The sequence below is a fragment of the Elephantulus edwardii genome, unplaced genomic scaffold (genome assembly GCF_000299155.1).
Source record: "Elephantulus edwardii isolate Elephantulus edwardi_28Jun2011 unplaced genomic scaffold, EleEdw1.0 scaffold00100, whole genome shotgun sequence".
Lineage (NCBI taxonomy): Eukaryota > Metazoa > Chordata > Mammalia > Macroscelidea > Macroscelididae > Elephantulus > Elephantulus edwardii.
The window spans coordinates 584,562-600,552 of NW_006399850.1; the positions used below are offsets into that span (position 1 = coordinate 584,562).

Genomic DNA, 15,991 nt, shown 5'->3' on the forward strand with positions numbered 1-15,991 from the left:
TTTGCTCAATTACCTCCTCCCTGTTCTCTTTGCAATATACCTCTTATCCTGGGCTGTTGTCTCACATATAATGCCTAACTATGTATTCCTTTTAAATAGTTCTTTCTGTTCCAATGCAATGTTCATTACTTATCTACTCTTACCCTATTCTCCCAATTCCCCGTGTCAGACTTGCTTTATAACCATGGTGTTACACAGGATTTGCCCTTTTGTGTTTCACTCAGTATAATGTTCTCCATGGCTGCTTCTACAATATTCTTAAACCACAGATGCACAAATTATTTATAATGTGTTTTAGAAGTAAAAAAGTTCTAAACACAGAAAAATGGAGGTAGGTGAAAATTGTGGTAAACAACCTTTAAATTGGCCCTGTTCCCCACCAAATGCTCCGCTGGAGAAGGAGGGGCAATCTCCTCCTGTACGAGTCAGAACTGACTTGATAGTATACAACAAGGAAAATAAATAAATAAATAAAAATAATCTTTTTTTTTAAAAAAGTAAGTTGGCACTGTTCCCATACACTGTGACAAAAGAAAATAAAGCATATAGCTAATCTTGAGACCTAACTCTGAACAATCTCCCTAATTTCAAAACAAAGAGATACATTTAGCTAATCTCTAACCCTAAAGACAAGACATGACATACTCATCTTTGACATCACACTGGCTCTTATCATATGAAACCAAGGTAAGAAATGAATATAAACTCTGCATTTCTGTTCACTCACTGAGTGATGGTAGAGTCAAAGTATCACACTCTCAACTCAGGTACTCTCCAAAGAGATTTGTTAGATTGGAGGCTGATGCTACAAAACTGAGGACCCTAGCTACAGATGAACCTCCAAGTTTAAGCCATGGTTAGGCTTTTCTCCCAGGACCACTTATAAAGATTTGAACTTTGAACAAATGCTGTGATTGTAATTGTCAATTCCAATTCTCTGATTTTAAATGAATGTCATGAAGTCTAACTTGCATGGTTTGCCATGACTACTGCAGGGAGCTTTGGTGTTAAGGAATCATACTGCCAATGCAAAGGTATGCAGTTCACAACAACCTGTTGCTCCATGCAAGATGGATGGGTAATATCCTCCCCTGCAACAAGAACAAGCTGTATAAAAATGAGTTTATGTATGCCCACACGGCCTTGAGTCAGAACCAACTCATAGCTGACCCTCCAGTGTGTTTTCAGAAGCAGTACACTGCACAAGAGAAGACTGTCCATCTTTCATCAGCACAAATTCTATACACAATATTCCTTCAAAAATTTCCTTAAAGTTTTAGAACAAGGAGATATAAAATGAAGTTGTAACTCTTTCCATTCTTTATCTATTTTTCAATTTAGCCTTAAGAAAAACTTTTTACATTTTTGTCTAACAGAGTAGCCAAGAATACCTAAGTAGAATACGAAATTTGCAATATAGTAAAATGGAATATATGTTACTATTCATTTGAAAAATTAGGAAGGAAAAAAGCTCAAGGAAAGAGGCATGTAGTAACTGTTTTTCCTATCAATTTATATTGAAACTCAAGATTTTGTTAAGTAAAATATTTTATAATAATGTTAAGATCAACTAGAATGAAGAATACGAAGTTGAAAATATAACTCAATTTGTTTGTTTTTAAAATATAAAATTCTGATCCCACTTCTAAAATTATAAAGTCTGCAACATATTTACTTAGATACTACTTACCCTATAATAAAACCGGGGTATAGTTTTATAGAATTCATTTGTGTTTCTTCTGCCTCCTTTCCATTCTGAATAGAATTTGGTAAATAAATCCATTTCTTCATCTTTTAATTCTTGCTCACTTTTTTTTTCTGGTAACAAAACAGATTGAGAGACAAATAATACTTTTGCTTGGATAATACTATAGTAAGTTACTATGTTAAAATGTCTTTCAAATTATGTTTTGACATAAAATACCTATATTATTTTTTTTAAATACCAAGAATGATATCTTCCACTGTACATCTTTAGCCACTCCTCAAAATGTTTCCTTTCTTATATCACTAAAACTTCTCTCTTTCAAACATCACAGCCTCTCCTATAAACCTCTAGAGTATTCCTCATTTGTTCAACCAAAAATGAGCACCTACTATGTACAAAGAGTACTGTACAAGGCTCTGGGGCTAGAGGATGGGGGAAAGCACTCAAACTCAATGCTACTGAATCAGTTCTGACCCAGAGTCATCCTCCACTGTGTTTCCAAGACTATAACTCACAATAGGAGATTCCCCATCTTTCTCTTGACGAACTACTAGAGGACTTGAACATCCAGAGACACACAACCTTTGGTCAGCAGCATAGCTTTCTATGGACTATGCTGCCAAGAAAGGGGGCAAAACAGGCAGAGCCCTGACTTGACAGTTTCAGCCTATATTTTTCAAATTATTGTTTTTCAATCTAATGCAAAGACTTTGCTTAGGAAAAAGTAAATAGCATTTTGGGTGCCCTTGACCCTTTCAATTCTAAAAGATTTCACCTGTATTTCACTTTTGTCACTCAGTTCCATGGCAAGACCATGATTTTAACTTTTCCACTTCTTAAATTTAAAGTCTAATATCATACCAGGTCATAATTTTCCTTTTCTTTTATGTAGCTGGAACCCACTTCCCTAAAAAAAAAAAAACACAAAAAAACAAAAACCTCTTCAAATCCAAACCTAAATCCACTTCTGTGGAGCTGATCCCAACTCAGATAATAATATGACAGAACAGAACAAACTCATTGGGTTTCAAAGACTATAATCTTTGCAGAAGCAGACTGTCACATCATTCTCTTGTGAGTGGCTAGTTAGTTTGAGCTGCCATCCTTTTAGTTAACAGCTAGTATTTACCCAGTGTACCACCAGGGCTCCTAGATGTTTTTGTTGTTAGAGCCATCAAACTGATGAGGAATCATAGCAATCCTATGAACAACAGATCTGAACCATGCCCTATATCTTGCACCATATTCACACTCTCCGTTCTGTCCAAACCCATCATGCTAATCACTGTGTCAATCCATCTTGTTTAGGATCTTGCTCTCTTTCTCAGCATAGGATCTCTCTCCAAGGATCAGTTCCTCCTGATATGTCCAAATTAAATGAGATGAAGTTTCACCATCCTTGTTGCTAGGGACCACTCAAGTTCAGGCTGTACTTGTTATGAGATAGATTCGTTTGTTCTTTTGGCATTCCATAGTAAATTCATTACTCTTGGCCAATACTACAATTCAAAGGCATTTTTCTTCTTTGGTCTTTATTCATTGTCCAACTTTTAGAAGCAACTGAAAAGATCATGGCTTGAATCAGGTGCACCTTCATCTATAAACTGACATCATTTTGGAGAAGACTTTGACAGGTTTCTCCAATGCAATACACCTTTTGATTTCTTGACTGCTAGGTGTTGATTATGGAGTCAAATTAAATCACTGACAACAGTCTTTTCTGCATTCTTCACTATGCTGTCTATTGGTCCAGTGGTGAGGATTTTTGTTTTCTTGATATTGAGCTGTGACCCATATTGAAGGCTATATAGTCTTTGATCTTCTGCAGCAAGTGCTTCAAGTCTTCCTCACTTTCTTGCAAGTAAGGTTGCATTGAGTCCTCTGCATGATGAAGGTTGTAGATGAATCTTTCTCTGATCTTGATACCACATTCTTCTTCATATAGTGCTTGAAATCTCAAATGATTTGCTCAGCAAGACTGAACAGGTAGTGAAAAAGGACACAATCTTGACCTGCAGTGTTCTTTTGCTCTGTCCAGACAACAGCTTCTTGGGTGTTTTTGTTGTTGGATTTTGTTGTGGTTTGGGGTTTGTTGTTTTTTTTTGTTTGTTTTGTGGGAGAATAGGCAAGTTACTTTTTATTGACTTGGAAGTGGGCTGTGTAGTGAAGTCCCTTTGTGTTTCAGAGTATTTTTCTGTTTCCTTTCTTCTTGCAATTTCTGCTGCTGTGAGCTGCCATGCCTGTAATCCAGCTTCCATTCCGGTGAGTGCAATACCACTCATCTCACGAACTTCTCCCTTTGGGCTTTCCTTCAAAGCTGGCCTTTCATTGGAGGAGCAGGTTGAACATAAATGACCCAGTGTGGAAGCTCAGTAAGGGGCCCATTGCCGGAGGCATTGGCAGCCAAACCTTGCTTGCTCAGAAAGCAGGCAGAGTTGAGGGAGAGCCACATAATGGGGGTGGAGGTCCAGGGCCCACCTCCTACTGGCTGCCTGCTTCTTGGTTTATGTAGGTTTCACATGAGCAAAATTAATTTTTCTAGGATTCTGATTCTTCTCAATGTTAGCCATGACATGTTATGATCCACACATTTGTTATGACCCACTAGGACTCCTAGTAAATACTTAAGCCAAACTCAAATCCACTGCTGTCAAGTTAATTCCAATATGAGGCTGTAAATCTTCATGGGAAGAGACTGCTGCCCATCTCCTGGGGAGGGGCTGCTGGATTCAAACTCAAGATCTGTTGGTTAGTAGGATGATAAAAGCCACTATGGATCCTTACTTCTTGTTGTAAGTCACCATGTACTTTTTGTTGTTGTATCCTGTCAAGTTGGAACTGACCCATAGATGACTTTTCAGTGAGTTTTCAAGGCAGTAAATCGCATGGGAGGAGACTGTCCATCTTCCTCCTGTGAAGCACTTGGTGGATTTGAACCATGTACCTTTAGGTTGGCAGTGCAATTCTTTACCACCAAGTCACCTATTAAGTGGGTAGTAGCTATTTAACATACTAAAAAAAAACAACAAACCCACAATCACGAACCTCCCCAAACAAAAAACCTAAAAAAACCCAAAACACCCCAACAAACCACTGCTGTGGAGTTGATTCTGGCTCACAGTAATCCAGTAACTCTCCTTTGGGTTTCTGAGGCAGTAAATATTTATGGGAGGAGATTACCCATCTTGTTCCTGTGGACTGGTGGCCTTTCAGTAAGTAGCTAACAACATTCAATGCTACATTAGTGATTCTTCAGTACGTAATTAAGGCATTGTTTCAAGTCAGAATCAACTCATAGCTGACTCTCCACTGGATTTCTCTTACGCTGTAAATCACACAGGAAGAGATTACCCATCTTTCTCCCTCAGAATAGCTAGTTGAACCACATGCCTTTGTGATTGCAACACAGCTTCTTGCCACTAGGCCACTAGGGCTCCCCATGCAATATTTATCATTTATTAATTATTGTTTCTCCCCAGACTGAAGTATAAGTTGACAAGGTAAGTGATTTTTTAAAAGTTTAAGTTGGTTTGCATACAAAATTCACACGTTTCACACTTTCTTTCATTCACATTGTGTTTTATACATTCTTGTAATTGTGTTTTTTAAAATTAACCACGATTTAAATATGCTATTAGTCCACCTTCTAAGTTCACGGGGATCTTTCTCATTTCCTTTATCCCCTCCCTCCATTCACCAAATTGTTCAACTCTGTGATATCCCGCCTGGCCACCCTCACCCTTCTGCTTCTACCCTAACCCCCTTGGACCTCCATACACATTTGACTAATTATCCTTCTGTTTTTACAATAATGGTCTTATGCAGTATTTGTCCTTATGAGATGAAAGGAGAGGATTTTTTGAGTGTTTTGTCACTGCCTGGCCCAGAACAGTATTTACCATATCAAAGGCATTAAGATAAATATTCAGAAGAATAACTCTGTTTAAAAAGAGAACAGGAGGAGGATTTGGAGAAGACAGAAGTATAGACAACTATTTTGAAGTTTCTGAAAATGGGTTCAGAGAAATAAGTCAGAAGCTAGAGGAGCTTATGGCATCAAAAGCCTTTAAAAAAAAGTTAAGTTTTTGTGAATGGTGTGCGGAAAGGGTGTTGGGTTTTGTTAAAGGCCTTTTCTGCTTCAAACGACAGGATCATGTGTTTCTTGTTCTTTGCTTTGTTAATGTGATGAATTATACTGATTGTCTTTCTTCTGTCGACCCATCCTTGCATATCTGTTATGAATTCTACTTGGTCGTGGTGAATTATTTTTTTCATGTATCATTGGATTCTATTGGCCAGGATTTTATTCAGGATTTTTGTATCTATGTTCATGAGAGATATTGGTCTATAGTTTTCTATTTTTTTAAAAAACTTTTATTTTTATTTTATTATTTTGTGTGTGTGTACTGTCAAATCGTATCTGACTGGTATAGGAAGAGATTGCCTCTCCTTCTCCAGCAGAGCATCTGGTGGATTCGAATTGCGTGCCTGTGGGACTGCAGTGCAGTTTCTTGCCACCAGGCCACCAGAGCTCCCTTTATATTATTCTATTTTGGTGATCCACACCTCATACCATGGGGGAAAAAAACCCGACTCAAAGTGGATCTAGGACCTAGGACTATAAACTTCTTTAGATAAAAGCTTGGAAGAATCCTACTAGAAGCACTAATCCACAATATAAAAAACCTTCCAAGCATCCTGAAAAACCTACAAACCAGGAAAGGATGGAATAGATGAATAGGACCGTCTAAGAATCAAATCGCTATGCATATCCAAACACTTCTCCAACAGGGTAAAAAGGGAAGCCACAGACTGGGAAAAAAAAATTTGGTAATGACATGTCTGATAAGGGGCTTATATCTAGAATTTATAGAATACTTGAGCACCACAACAAGATAAATAACCCAACTGAAAAATGGGCACAGGATATGAACAGACACTTCACCAAAGAAGACATTCAGATGGCATAAACACATGAAGAAGTGTTAAAAATTCCGAGCTCTAAGAGAGATGCAAATCAAAACAACTCTAAGATATCAGTAAGAATAGGAAAATTCAACAGAGCAGCAAACAACAAATGCTGGCGAGGTTGTGCAGAAACTGGAACCCTTATTCACTGTTGGTGGTGCAGCTATTCTGGAAGGCAGTATGGCACTTCCTCAAAAAGTTGGAAATAGAAATACCATTTGACCCAGCAATTCCACTACTGGAAATATACCCTAAAGAAACCAGAACTGCCACCCAAGCAGATATATGCACACCCATGTTTATTGCTGCTTTGTTCATAATAGTAAAGAGTTGGAAACAACCCAAGTTCCCATCAACAAACGAATGGCTAGAGAAGCTGTGGTGTGTTCCAACAATGGACTACTATGCTGCGCTGAAAAACAAGGAACTCATGAATTATTATACAAAATGGATGACCCTGGAGGATGTGATGCTGAGTGAAAGATCTCAGTCACAAAAGGACAAATGCTGCATAATGCCACTGTTGTAAAACAGACTGACATCGGGGTTGGGGGGGTGGGGGGAAACTAAGAAAAGGAGGGATAAATAATGTATACGGCATTGAAATAAATGAGGGAGAGAACTGTTTAATGGGATATATGATTAGATATTATTATCATGACAAGAATCCAGAATGAAAGATGCATAGTAGAGTCGATTTTGGCAGGGGGTGGGGTGGGGGAAGCAGCTTGTATAACAATGAAAGAAGTTTTTTTACTTTTCAAAGAAAAACGTGAACTGAGGGGGAGGGGTGGGCAGGAAGGAAAGTGTACAACAATGAATGAATGGAAATCCAAAGTCTCTGTAAACTTTCATTAAAATTAATAATAATAGAAAAGACAAAACCAAAATACCAGGACTGACAGAGGGGTTAGGAGGAAACTAAGCAAAGTTAGGATAAATAATGTACATGGCAGAAACAGATGAGGGAGAGAACTGTATAAAAGGAATATAAGATTAAGTATTATTGGTATGACAAGAGTCCAGGATAGGAGCTGCATAGTAAAGTGGTCTGGTGGGGGGTGGAAATTGTGTAACAATGAAAGAACTTTTTTCTAAAGAAAAAAGCAACCTGGGGTGGGGGGTGGAAGGAGGGCAGGGAGAAAATGGTGCAACAATGAATGAATGGAAATCCAAGTTCTTTATAAACTTATAATAAAATCGCCATTAAAAAAAGTTAAGTTATAGAAATATAGGTACATGTTGTCACTGCTGATGAAAATGATTCAGAAGAGAAGGAAAATCTGATGATACAGAAAGGATAATGCAAGAGTGAAGTCAGTGAACAGAACAATGAGAATGCTAGTGTTGCAGCGGAGGGATCATTTCAAAAAGGAGCACTGGAAGCTTATTTGACATTTGAGGCAGAGTTATGCTATCTACTCAGAGGCAGATAAAAATGCTACAGGTACAGGTGCAGGTAAGGTTCTCTGTTTCTCTTTTCACAATGTTTATCATCTGAAAGTAAGGTGGAGTGGGAAGGACATTTTGGAGGTTTAAGGAGAAGTGGGGAAAATTGTTTTAACTTTGTTATGTTATGTGCAGTTGACTCAACTGTGACCCAGCAACCCTATGAATTAACAGATCTGAACCTGGCTGTTTCCTGTGCCATCCTCACCATACACTTGAGACCCTTGTTACCATCACTGTGTTAATCCAACTTAAGGGTCCTCCTCTCCTACACTGTCCCTCTCTACTGTTCTAAGCATGATGTCATTCTCTACAGATAACTCTTTTAATAACGTTCCCAAAGTATGTGAGACAAAGCTTCACCATCTTTGCCTCCAAGGAGCATCCTGGTCATACTTTCTTTAGGATATACTTGTTTGTTCTTTTGGTATTCAATTAGATATTCAGTAATCTTCTCTAACGCCTACCCAAAGGCATCAATTCTTCTTTTGTCATCCTTAGGAACTGTTCAACTTTAATTTGCATAGTAAGTAACTGAAAAGACATGACAGGGATTAGGCATGCCTTAGTTTTTAAACTGATGTCCTTGTTCTTAAGCACTGTGGAAAGGACTCTGCCAATAGATTTCCCCAGTGGAATAAATGTTTTGATTTCCTGACAGCTGGTTCCAAAACTGCTGACTGTCAATCCAACTAAGAAATCGTTAACAATTTCAATCTTTTCTCCATCTAACATGGTGTTGCCTATTGGTCCAGAGGATTTTCTTTCTTTTTTTTTTTTTTAACATATAATCCATATTCAAGGCTGTAGTTTGTTTTTTATTGTATTATTTTTACGTGTACCGTCAAATCAGATCTGACTGGTACAGGAGGAGATTGCCCCCTCCTTTTCCAGCAAAGCATCTGGTGGATTTGAACCGCATACCTCTTGGATTGCAGTGCAGTGCCTTGCCACTAGGCCACCAGAGCTCCCTTAAGGCTGTAGTTTTTGATCTACAGAAAGCAGCACTTCAAGTCCTCCTCACTTTCAGCAAACCAGGTTATGTCATCTGCATATCCAGGTTGCTGATGAGTCTTCCTCTGATTCTGATGCCACATTTTTTTTTCATAGCTTCTTGATTGATTTTTTCAGCATATGGATTTAATAGGTATGGAGAAAGGACACTGCCTTGACTCACATCTTTCATAATTTTAAACTATGCAGTGTTCCCTTGCTCTGTTAGGACAACAGCTTCTTGATCTAAGTCCAGGTTTCACATGAGCACAGTAAAGTATTCTGGGGTTCTCATTCTTCCCAATGTTAGCCACAATATATTGTGATCCATAAATTTAAATACTTTTGCTTAATCTATAAAATAGACAATCTTTTTGGTATTCTCTGCTTTCAACCAAGATCCAACTGACATTAACAATGATATTCCTGGTGCTACAGCCTCTTCTGAATATAGCTTGGATTTCTGGCAGTTCTCTTCTAGCCGTTTTTAATTATCTTCAACAAGATCTTGCTTGCATATGGTATTAATGATATTATTTGACAGTTTCCATATTCTGTTGGATCGTCTTTCTGAGAATGGGAACAAATACCTTCTCGTGTAGGAGAGTTAATGTATAGGGAAGCATGGTGGAAGGAGTACAGACTTGGTTTAAATTTGTGGATACGAATCAAAAGGGAGACAACTACCACGGTTCTGCTTTTTTCCAGTCACTCTCTGCTGGCCTGAGTGAAGGGAAATAACATGAAAGACGGATTTTACCAGGTTGGTTAAGTATAAAGGAGAGGGAAAAGGCAAAATGGATTATAAAATAGAAGATGGATTAAGGAAAGAAAGAAGCACATTTGAAAAGCGTGACAGTAACAAGTAAAACGGCGGTAACATCAATAGCTTAAAAGTCCTAAATGGGGTCTAAATGTTGAAGCCAGGGTTCACTGTTAATTCTCACAAGTCTAAGTCAAAACCTTAGAGTAGTTCATTTCTTTCCTATGGAAGTTAAGAGCTAAACCTCGCAGGTTCCCTAAATCCACCCCTCTTTTGTCAAGAGAGAGCGGATGCTTAGAAGCCAAGTGCAGATCCCAGTGGCTCCTCCTACCTATTATTTACCCCCACCTTTAAGTTTAGGGCCGGGCTGTCCCAGGAGGCAGCACCTCCCAAACTCACTGTTTGGACCGGAGTCGGGCGTCGCTATCCGTCGGCGAAGAACTTCTTTCCAGTCCATGGCTGCCTCCCGCGCAGCAGCTTCTGTATTTGCTGTTTTACTAACTGATCCACCCCGTCCAGCTCAGACGTCAGATACTTCCAGGAACCCGGGTGTTGGGAAAGTCGCTCAACCCGCCATCTTTAACAAGGGCGGAAGTCAGGGTTCAAATGACAAAAAAAAGATTGTTAGCAGTAGCGTTGAAAACGGCGATTATGCCAAGAGTGAAAAGCAAGTGTGAACAGAAATGGAAAATAGTTCTCTTTAAGAAAGTCCCCAAGCTAACCTATCTCTATTTTAAAATCCCAGGATAAGGAAAACCCGCTTTTAGTTTTTCAACTTGGTTATCTGCCGCCTTTATGCCACGTGACTTAGGAGGCCACTGCATTTTCCAGTTCTAGGGAGGGATTTCTTTTTCCCCTTGACAGTTTCTTTCCACTGCTCATTGTGGCTATCTAGAGGCTCTAAGGGTTCCCTCGATTTTTTTTATACGTTTTGAGCATCCGCCTTCTGCGACCTCAAAATAGCCTTTTTTTCTCGGCTCCAGGCCTAGCGGAAACCGGCGCACAGATTAGTGAGGCCCTGGGGCCAGCGCAGTGCATTGTGGGCGTTGTTGTTTCAACCGCGTTTATATCTGTCTTGAGTGTAAGCGTGGTGTTGAGTTGTAGATTGAAGTGAATTTCTCTTCTGATGCACCGATATGCTGTCAACGTTGTGCCATTCGTGGACCTACCGTCTTACTTGAGTAGTTGACTTGTGTAACCCTATTCTTTACCCTCGTCCGACCAATCTTGCTGTCTGGTGAAGGCTGCTGTGCTTGGCAAGGACTCTGCAGACTTCGGCCTCCGTCTGTGCTGCAACTGGCCCTGGATTTAGGAACTCGAGGTCGCGAACTTCGGCTTTACGCCTCTTTTTCAGGCGTTCTTGGGATCCTGCCTCATTTAATGACATGTGTTCCACGTGAGTCGAAATGGGTAGGCGTTTCTTGCTTCTTTTCCCTCAGATTTACAGATAGAAGCATAACAAGCGCCAGAAGATTATAATTTGGAGCGTAGGACTTTTGTGCCCTACCACCAAGATATCTTCTGATCTTGATTTGTCTTTAAAGAAACTGAGACTTTTGGAAAGTTACGTCGTCTTCTTTCGAGACCATTATTTGGTGATAAAATTTTGAACCGTCTTTCTCACTTTCCAGTGCTGATTTCACTACATAATGACTTTCTATTTGTATGGGTTTCGAAGCTTTCCTAAGCTTTGGAAGAACAATCTATACCTTGGGTTTGGCCCAGGATGCTCTTACCTCTTTCTAGTGGACTCCTCTGGCATCAGAAACCAACCAAGGTGGTTTTCTCTTGCAACACTTTTTTTGCAAAATACCAAAACAATTAATCTGCAGGCTACCAGCACCCGGTATCTCAGGAAAGAAGATAAAAGAAGAAATAAGCAAGTTTCTTCTGATTCTCCTCATTTTTTTGCAGCTGGAGCAGCTAAGAAAAGAGCACAGATGAATCCTCAGAGTAAAGAGTCTGTCATCTCACCACCTCTGAATGACACAATTCAACTCCCAACAAAACCTTTGACATCAGAGGAATGGGATAAACTTAAGGAAAATTTCAAAAGAAAGACCAGTTTTGAAAGTTGGATCAGCTCACAGTTAATTTACAGTAAGAGCTCACTAGATGTGGCTAAATCTCTACTGGCATGGGTAGCTGCAAAGAACAATGGTATTGTAAGCTATGATTTACTGGTCAAATACCTGTATCTCTGTGTCTTTTATAAGCAGACTTCAGAAATTATTGATGTTTATGAAATCATGAAAGTCAGGTACAAAAGGTTGGAAACAGAGGGTTACACTCTTCTCATCCGGGGATTAATGCATTCAGACAGATGGAGAGAGGCCTTCCTGCTGTTAGAAGAAATAAAAAAAGTCATGATCCCTTCAAAAAGGAACTATGATGACTGTATCCAAGGAGCCCTCCATCATCAAGACACAAACACAGCTTGGAACCTGTATCAGGAATTACTAGGTCATAATCTTAATCCTATGTTGGAAACTTTAGAAGCCTTCTTTGATTTTGGAAAAGATATAAAGGATGATCAATATGCAAACAGACTACTAGAGATTCTTTTATATCTAAGAAATAATCAACTATATCCTGGGGAGTCATTTGCACGTAGTATAAAAACATGGTTTGAGAGGTAACTATTTTTTTTTGTTTTTTTTTTTCATGTATACTGTTAATTCCTTTACCTTTATACTTTTTAATCTTTTAAAAAATTTTATTCTTTTTTGTTTGTTGTGTATTGTCAAATCGGATCTGACTGGTACAGGAGGAGATTGCCCCTGCTTCTCCAGCAGAACATCTGGTGGTTTCAAACCTTGTACCTCTGGGATTGCAGGGTATAACATGCTATGCTAGTCTCTTATCACATAAAAGGGAAATTTTAGAGCACTTGTAGTTTTTCCATATTTCTTACTTTTAGAAGGATCATGCAGTTTTGATCTAGTATGGTGTTGATACCTGTTAATACCTGTTCATAGGGGGAAAAGCACTTGGCTGGAGCTATGTCTGACTCATATTAACATTTTCAGAAATTACTCTGAAATCTAAAACCACAAACTCATTTCCAGTGAGCTGATTCTAGCTTAGAGTGACCCACCATTGTATTTCCATGGCTACAAACCTTTATGGGAGGAGACTGCCCAACTTTCTCTTACTGGTGGATTTGAACTAATGGAGACAAGTGAATTTTGCTTAGCCGCACAACACACTTTAGACTATGCCGTCAAAGCTCCTGGTTAACTGTTACAATGTGCTGATATTTACTCGGTTTAATCTTTCTATTTAAATTCAGATAATTATAGTGGACAACAGTCTATTGATCAAGTCTATTATGCAAATATTACAATGGAAAATAATATTTTTAGTTCCTTTTGATATTTTCATAATTTGATCACTCTCTCTCCAGAGCCATCTTCTTTACTTATCCATTTCTTTTGTTCTTGTTATTGGCTACATTCTATTTTAATTGTTCCAGTCTTTTTATTTAATCACTAATTTGCTTAAGGTTACTTTCTTAAAATTGTATTTTTTCTCCCCTCTGGTTTTTCTACTACATAATCATGGTAATAGAGCTTTGAAGTTTAAATGACAGTTGTCTTTTGGAACTGGATAATCAATCATTTAGCACTTTTCTTAAAACTAATAGGAAGAGGAAGATCTAGATTATGAAAATCTTTGAATGGCAATGAGTAAAGTGTGCTTATTATGAAATGGCCTTTTAGAAAGGTCACTGCCAAAGCACTGAGAATAGTAGATTGGAAAGGGATAAAGATTAGAAATAGGCAGATCTGTGAAAGCAATTGTAGATTTGATTGAGCGATACTAAGTTCCTGAATTAACTGGTGTAAAACCATTAGGATTTGGTGGTTATGTGTGTATGTATATAAAGAAAAAGAGTAGAGATGACTTGATGAGCAAATAAATATGTGGTTTTTTAATGCCTTCAGCTAAGAGTTCCATAATCCACTGTCATAAAATTGATTCCAACCAGAAGCTATTCCAACTCCCAGTGACCCTTCATTGGGATTCTATGACTGTAAATCTTTACAGGAAGGAGGAGAAGGCCCATCATTCTCCTGCTGCAGAATTGGTGTGTTCAAATCTCTGACCTTGTGGTTAGCAACTGGGTGGGTATGTTATCTCTATACTACCAGGATTCCTTCCAGCTAGGTGAGGAATCGAGATTTTTATAATACAAGAGCTGTTATGATGTCATTCACAATTTAACTGGGAGTACAATACTTGGCAGTTAAGTAACAGTGGTCTATTAGATTATAAGAGAAGAAAAATTATTCTGAGTTAGAATGATCTCGAGCAGTTTATGGAGTACCAGTGAGATAGATTTGTAATTAAAGAAAATTGAGAGGATGATGCGAAACTGAAGAGAAGGAGATTCAGAGTAGGTTGTCATTCTTTCCTCTCATTACCTTGTAACAACTACTTTTCTAAAGTTTTCTTGACTTCTTGCTTACAAAGTTTCTAAGTATGCTGAATATCTTTTGGTTCAGTAGGACTTTAATTTTTTATTTGTAAGAAATATTTTTAAATCATTTTGGCTTTTCATTTAATCATGTATAAATACAACTAACCAATGTCTGATTTCATGCTCATTGTATATTGCCTTTCTCCTTACCCAGCTTATTTATTTCTTAATTTTTACTACCTTTTGCCTCTCTTTCCACTTCTGGTAACCATCCAAGAAGATTCTGTATGTAAAACTTTCTTTAGTGATTTTGAGCAATAATTATCTCTTTGTAATTGATTTATTGTTACTTAGCATCATTTTTTCTTACCATAGTACTGCATGCTGTGAATGTACCTAGTTTCTTTAGCCATCCATGGTATGATGGACACTTGCTTTGTATTCGTCTATTTACTATTATATATAATGCTGCAGTGAGTATGTTGTTGTTGTTATGTGCCGTTGAGTCGTCTGTGACTCATACATAGCCACCCTATGTACAACAGCCCTAAACTCTGCCCTATCCTGTGCCAATCTCACCATCTCCAACACATCTACCCTCATTACCCCAGTCACTGAACCAATCCATCTCATTGAGGGTCTTCCTCTCCTGCGCTGTCCCTCCACCCTCCCAAGCATGACATCCTTCTCCAAGGACTGATCCCTCCTTGCAACATGCCCAGAGTATGTCAGATGAAGCTTCAGAATCCTTGCCTCCAAGGAGCAGCCCTGCTTCACCCTCCCCAGGACAAACCTGTTCATTTTCTTAGCAGTCCATGGTACATTCAATACTCTTCTCTAGCACCACAGCTCAAAGGCATCAATTCTCCTTGTATCATCCCTAGTCATTGTCCGACATGTGCATATATCTGTGTGGTCACAGCTCTTATTTTGTAGGGGTGTATATCCCCAGTAGTGGGTTTGCTGGATCAAATGATATATCTATTCATAACTTTCTAAAGGAGTGGCAAACTTCTTTTCTTAATAATTACTCCATTTTATATTCTTACCAGCAGTGTATGAGAATTCCAGTCTCTCCATATCCTCTCTAGTATTTGTTGTTTACTGTTTCATTGAATTATGCTATTTGTTCCTGGGATTAGATGATATAGCTCATTTTGATTTGCATCCTTCTAATAGCCAATGATCATTTCTTCATGTTTGTTGACCATTTCAATGTCTTCTTTAGTGAAATGTCTTTTCATGTCCTTGGCCCTTTATTTACACTTTTCCCTATGCTTATTGGCCATTTATATAGGTCTTGCTTTATGCAATGTCCTTTCAAATATTTTGTCCATTTTGAAGGGTAAAACAGACAATAAAATGCATCTTTTATTAGCATATAAGTCAATGAGTTTTGTAACTAGATTGTCTGACTTTCTCTTGTTGAGGTTTTGACGTTTTCTATAAATTTTAGAGATGAGTCTCTTGTCAGATTTGTCATTGCTGATTATTTCCCACCCCCTAGTCTGTAGGTTCTCTTTTTACTCTTCTAGAGAAATCTTCTGATGCACTTAGGGATTTAACTTTCAGGAGGTCCCAGTCATTTAGTTTATCCTCTGTTGATGGCATTTTCTTTTTTTTTTTTTAAATTACTATTAATTTTAATGAACATTTACGAGACTTTGGATTTCTATTCATTCATTTT

The 15,991-nt window shown here is 38.3% G+C and overlaps 1 protein-coding gene across 2 annotated transcripts in view; it reads left to right on the forward strand.

Moving 5' to 3' along the window:
* Positions 1-11,530: 11,530 nt before the first annotated feature.
* The window catches only part of KIAA0391 (KIAA0391 ortholog), a 210,927-nt gene continuing 206,466 nt past the window's right edge, over positions 11,531-15,991 (forward strand). For both annotated transcript variants that reach the window (XM_006891548.1, XM_006891549.1), the window contains exon 1: positions 11,531-12,516. In XM_006891548.1, the coding sequence (XP_006891610.1) occupies positions 11,531-12,516 (986 nt within the window). The remainder of the gene's footprint in view (positions 12,517-15,991) is intronic.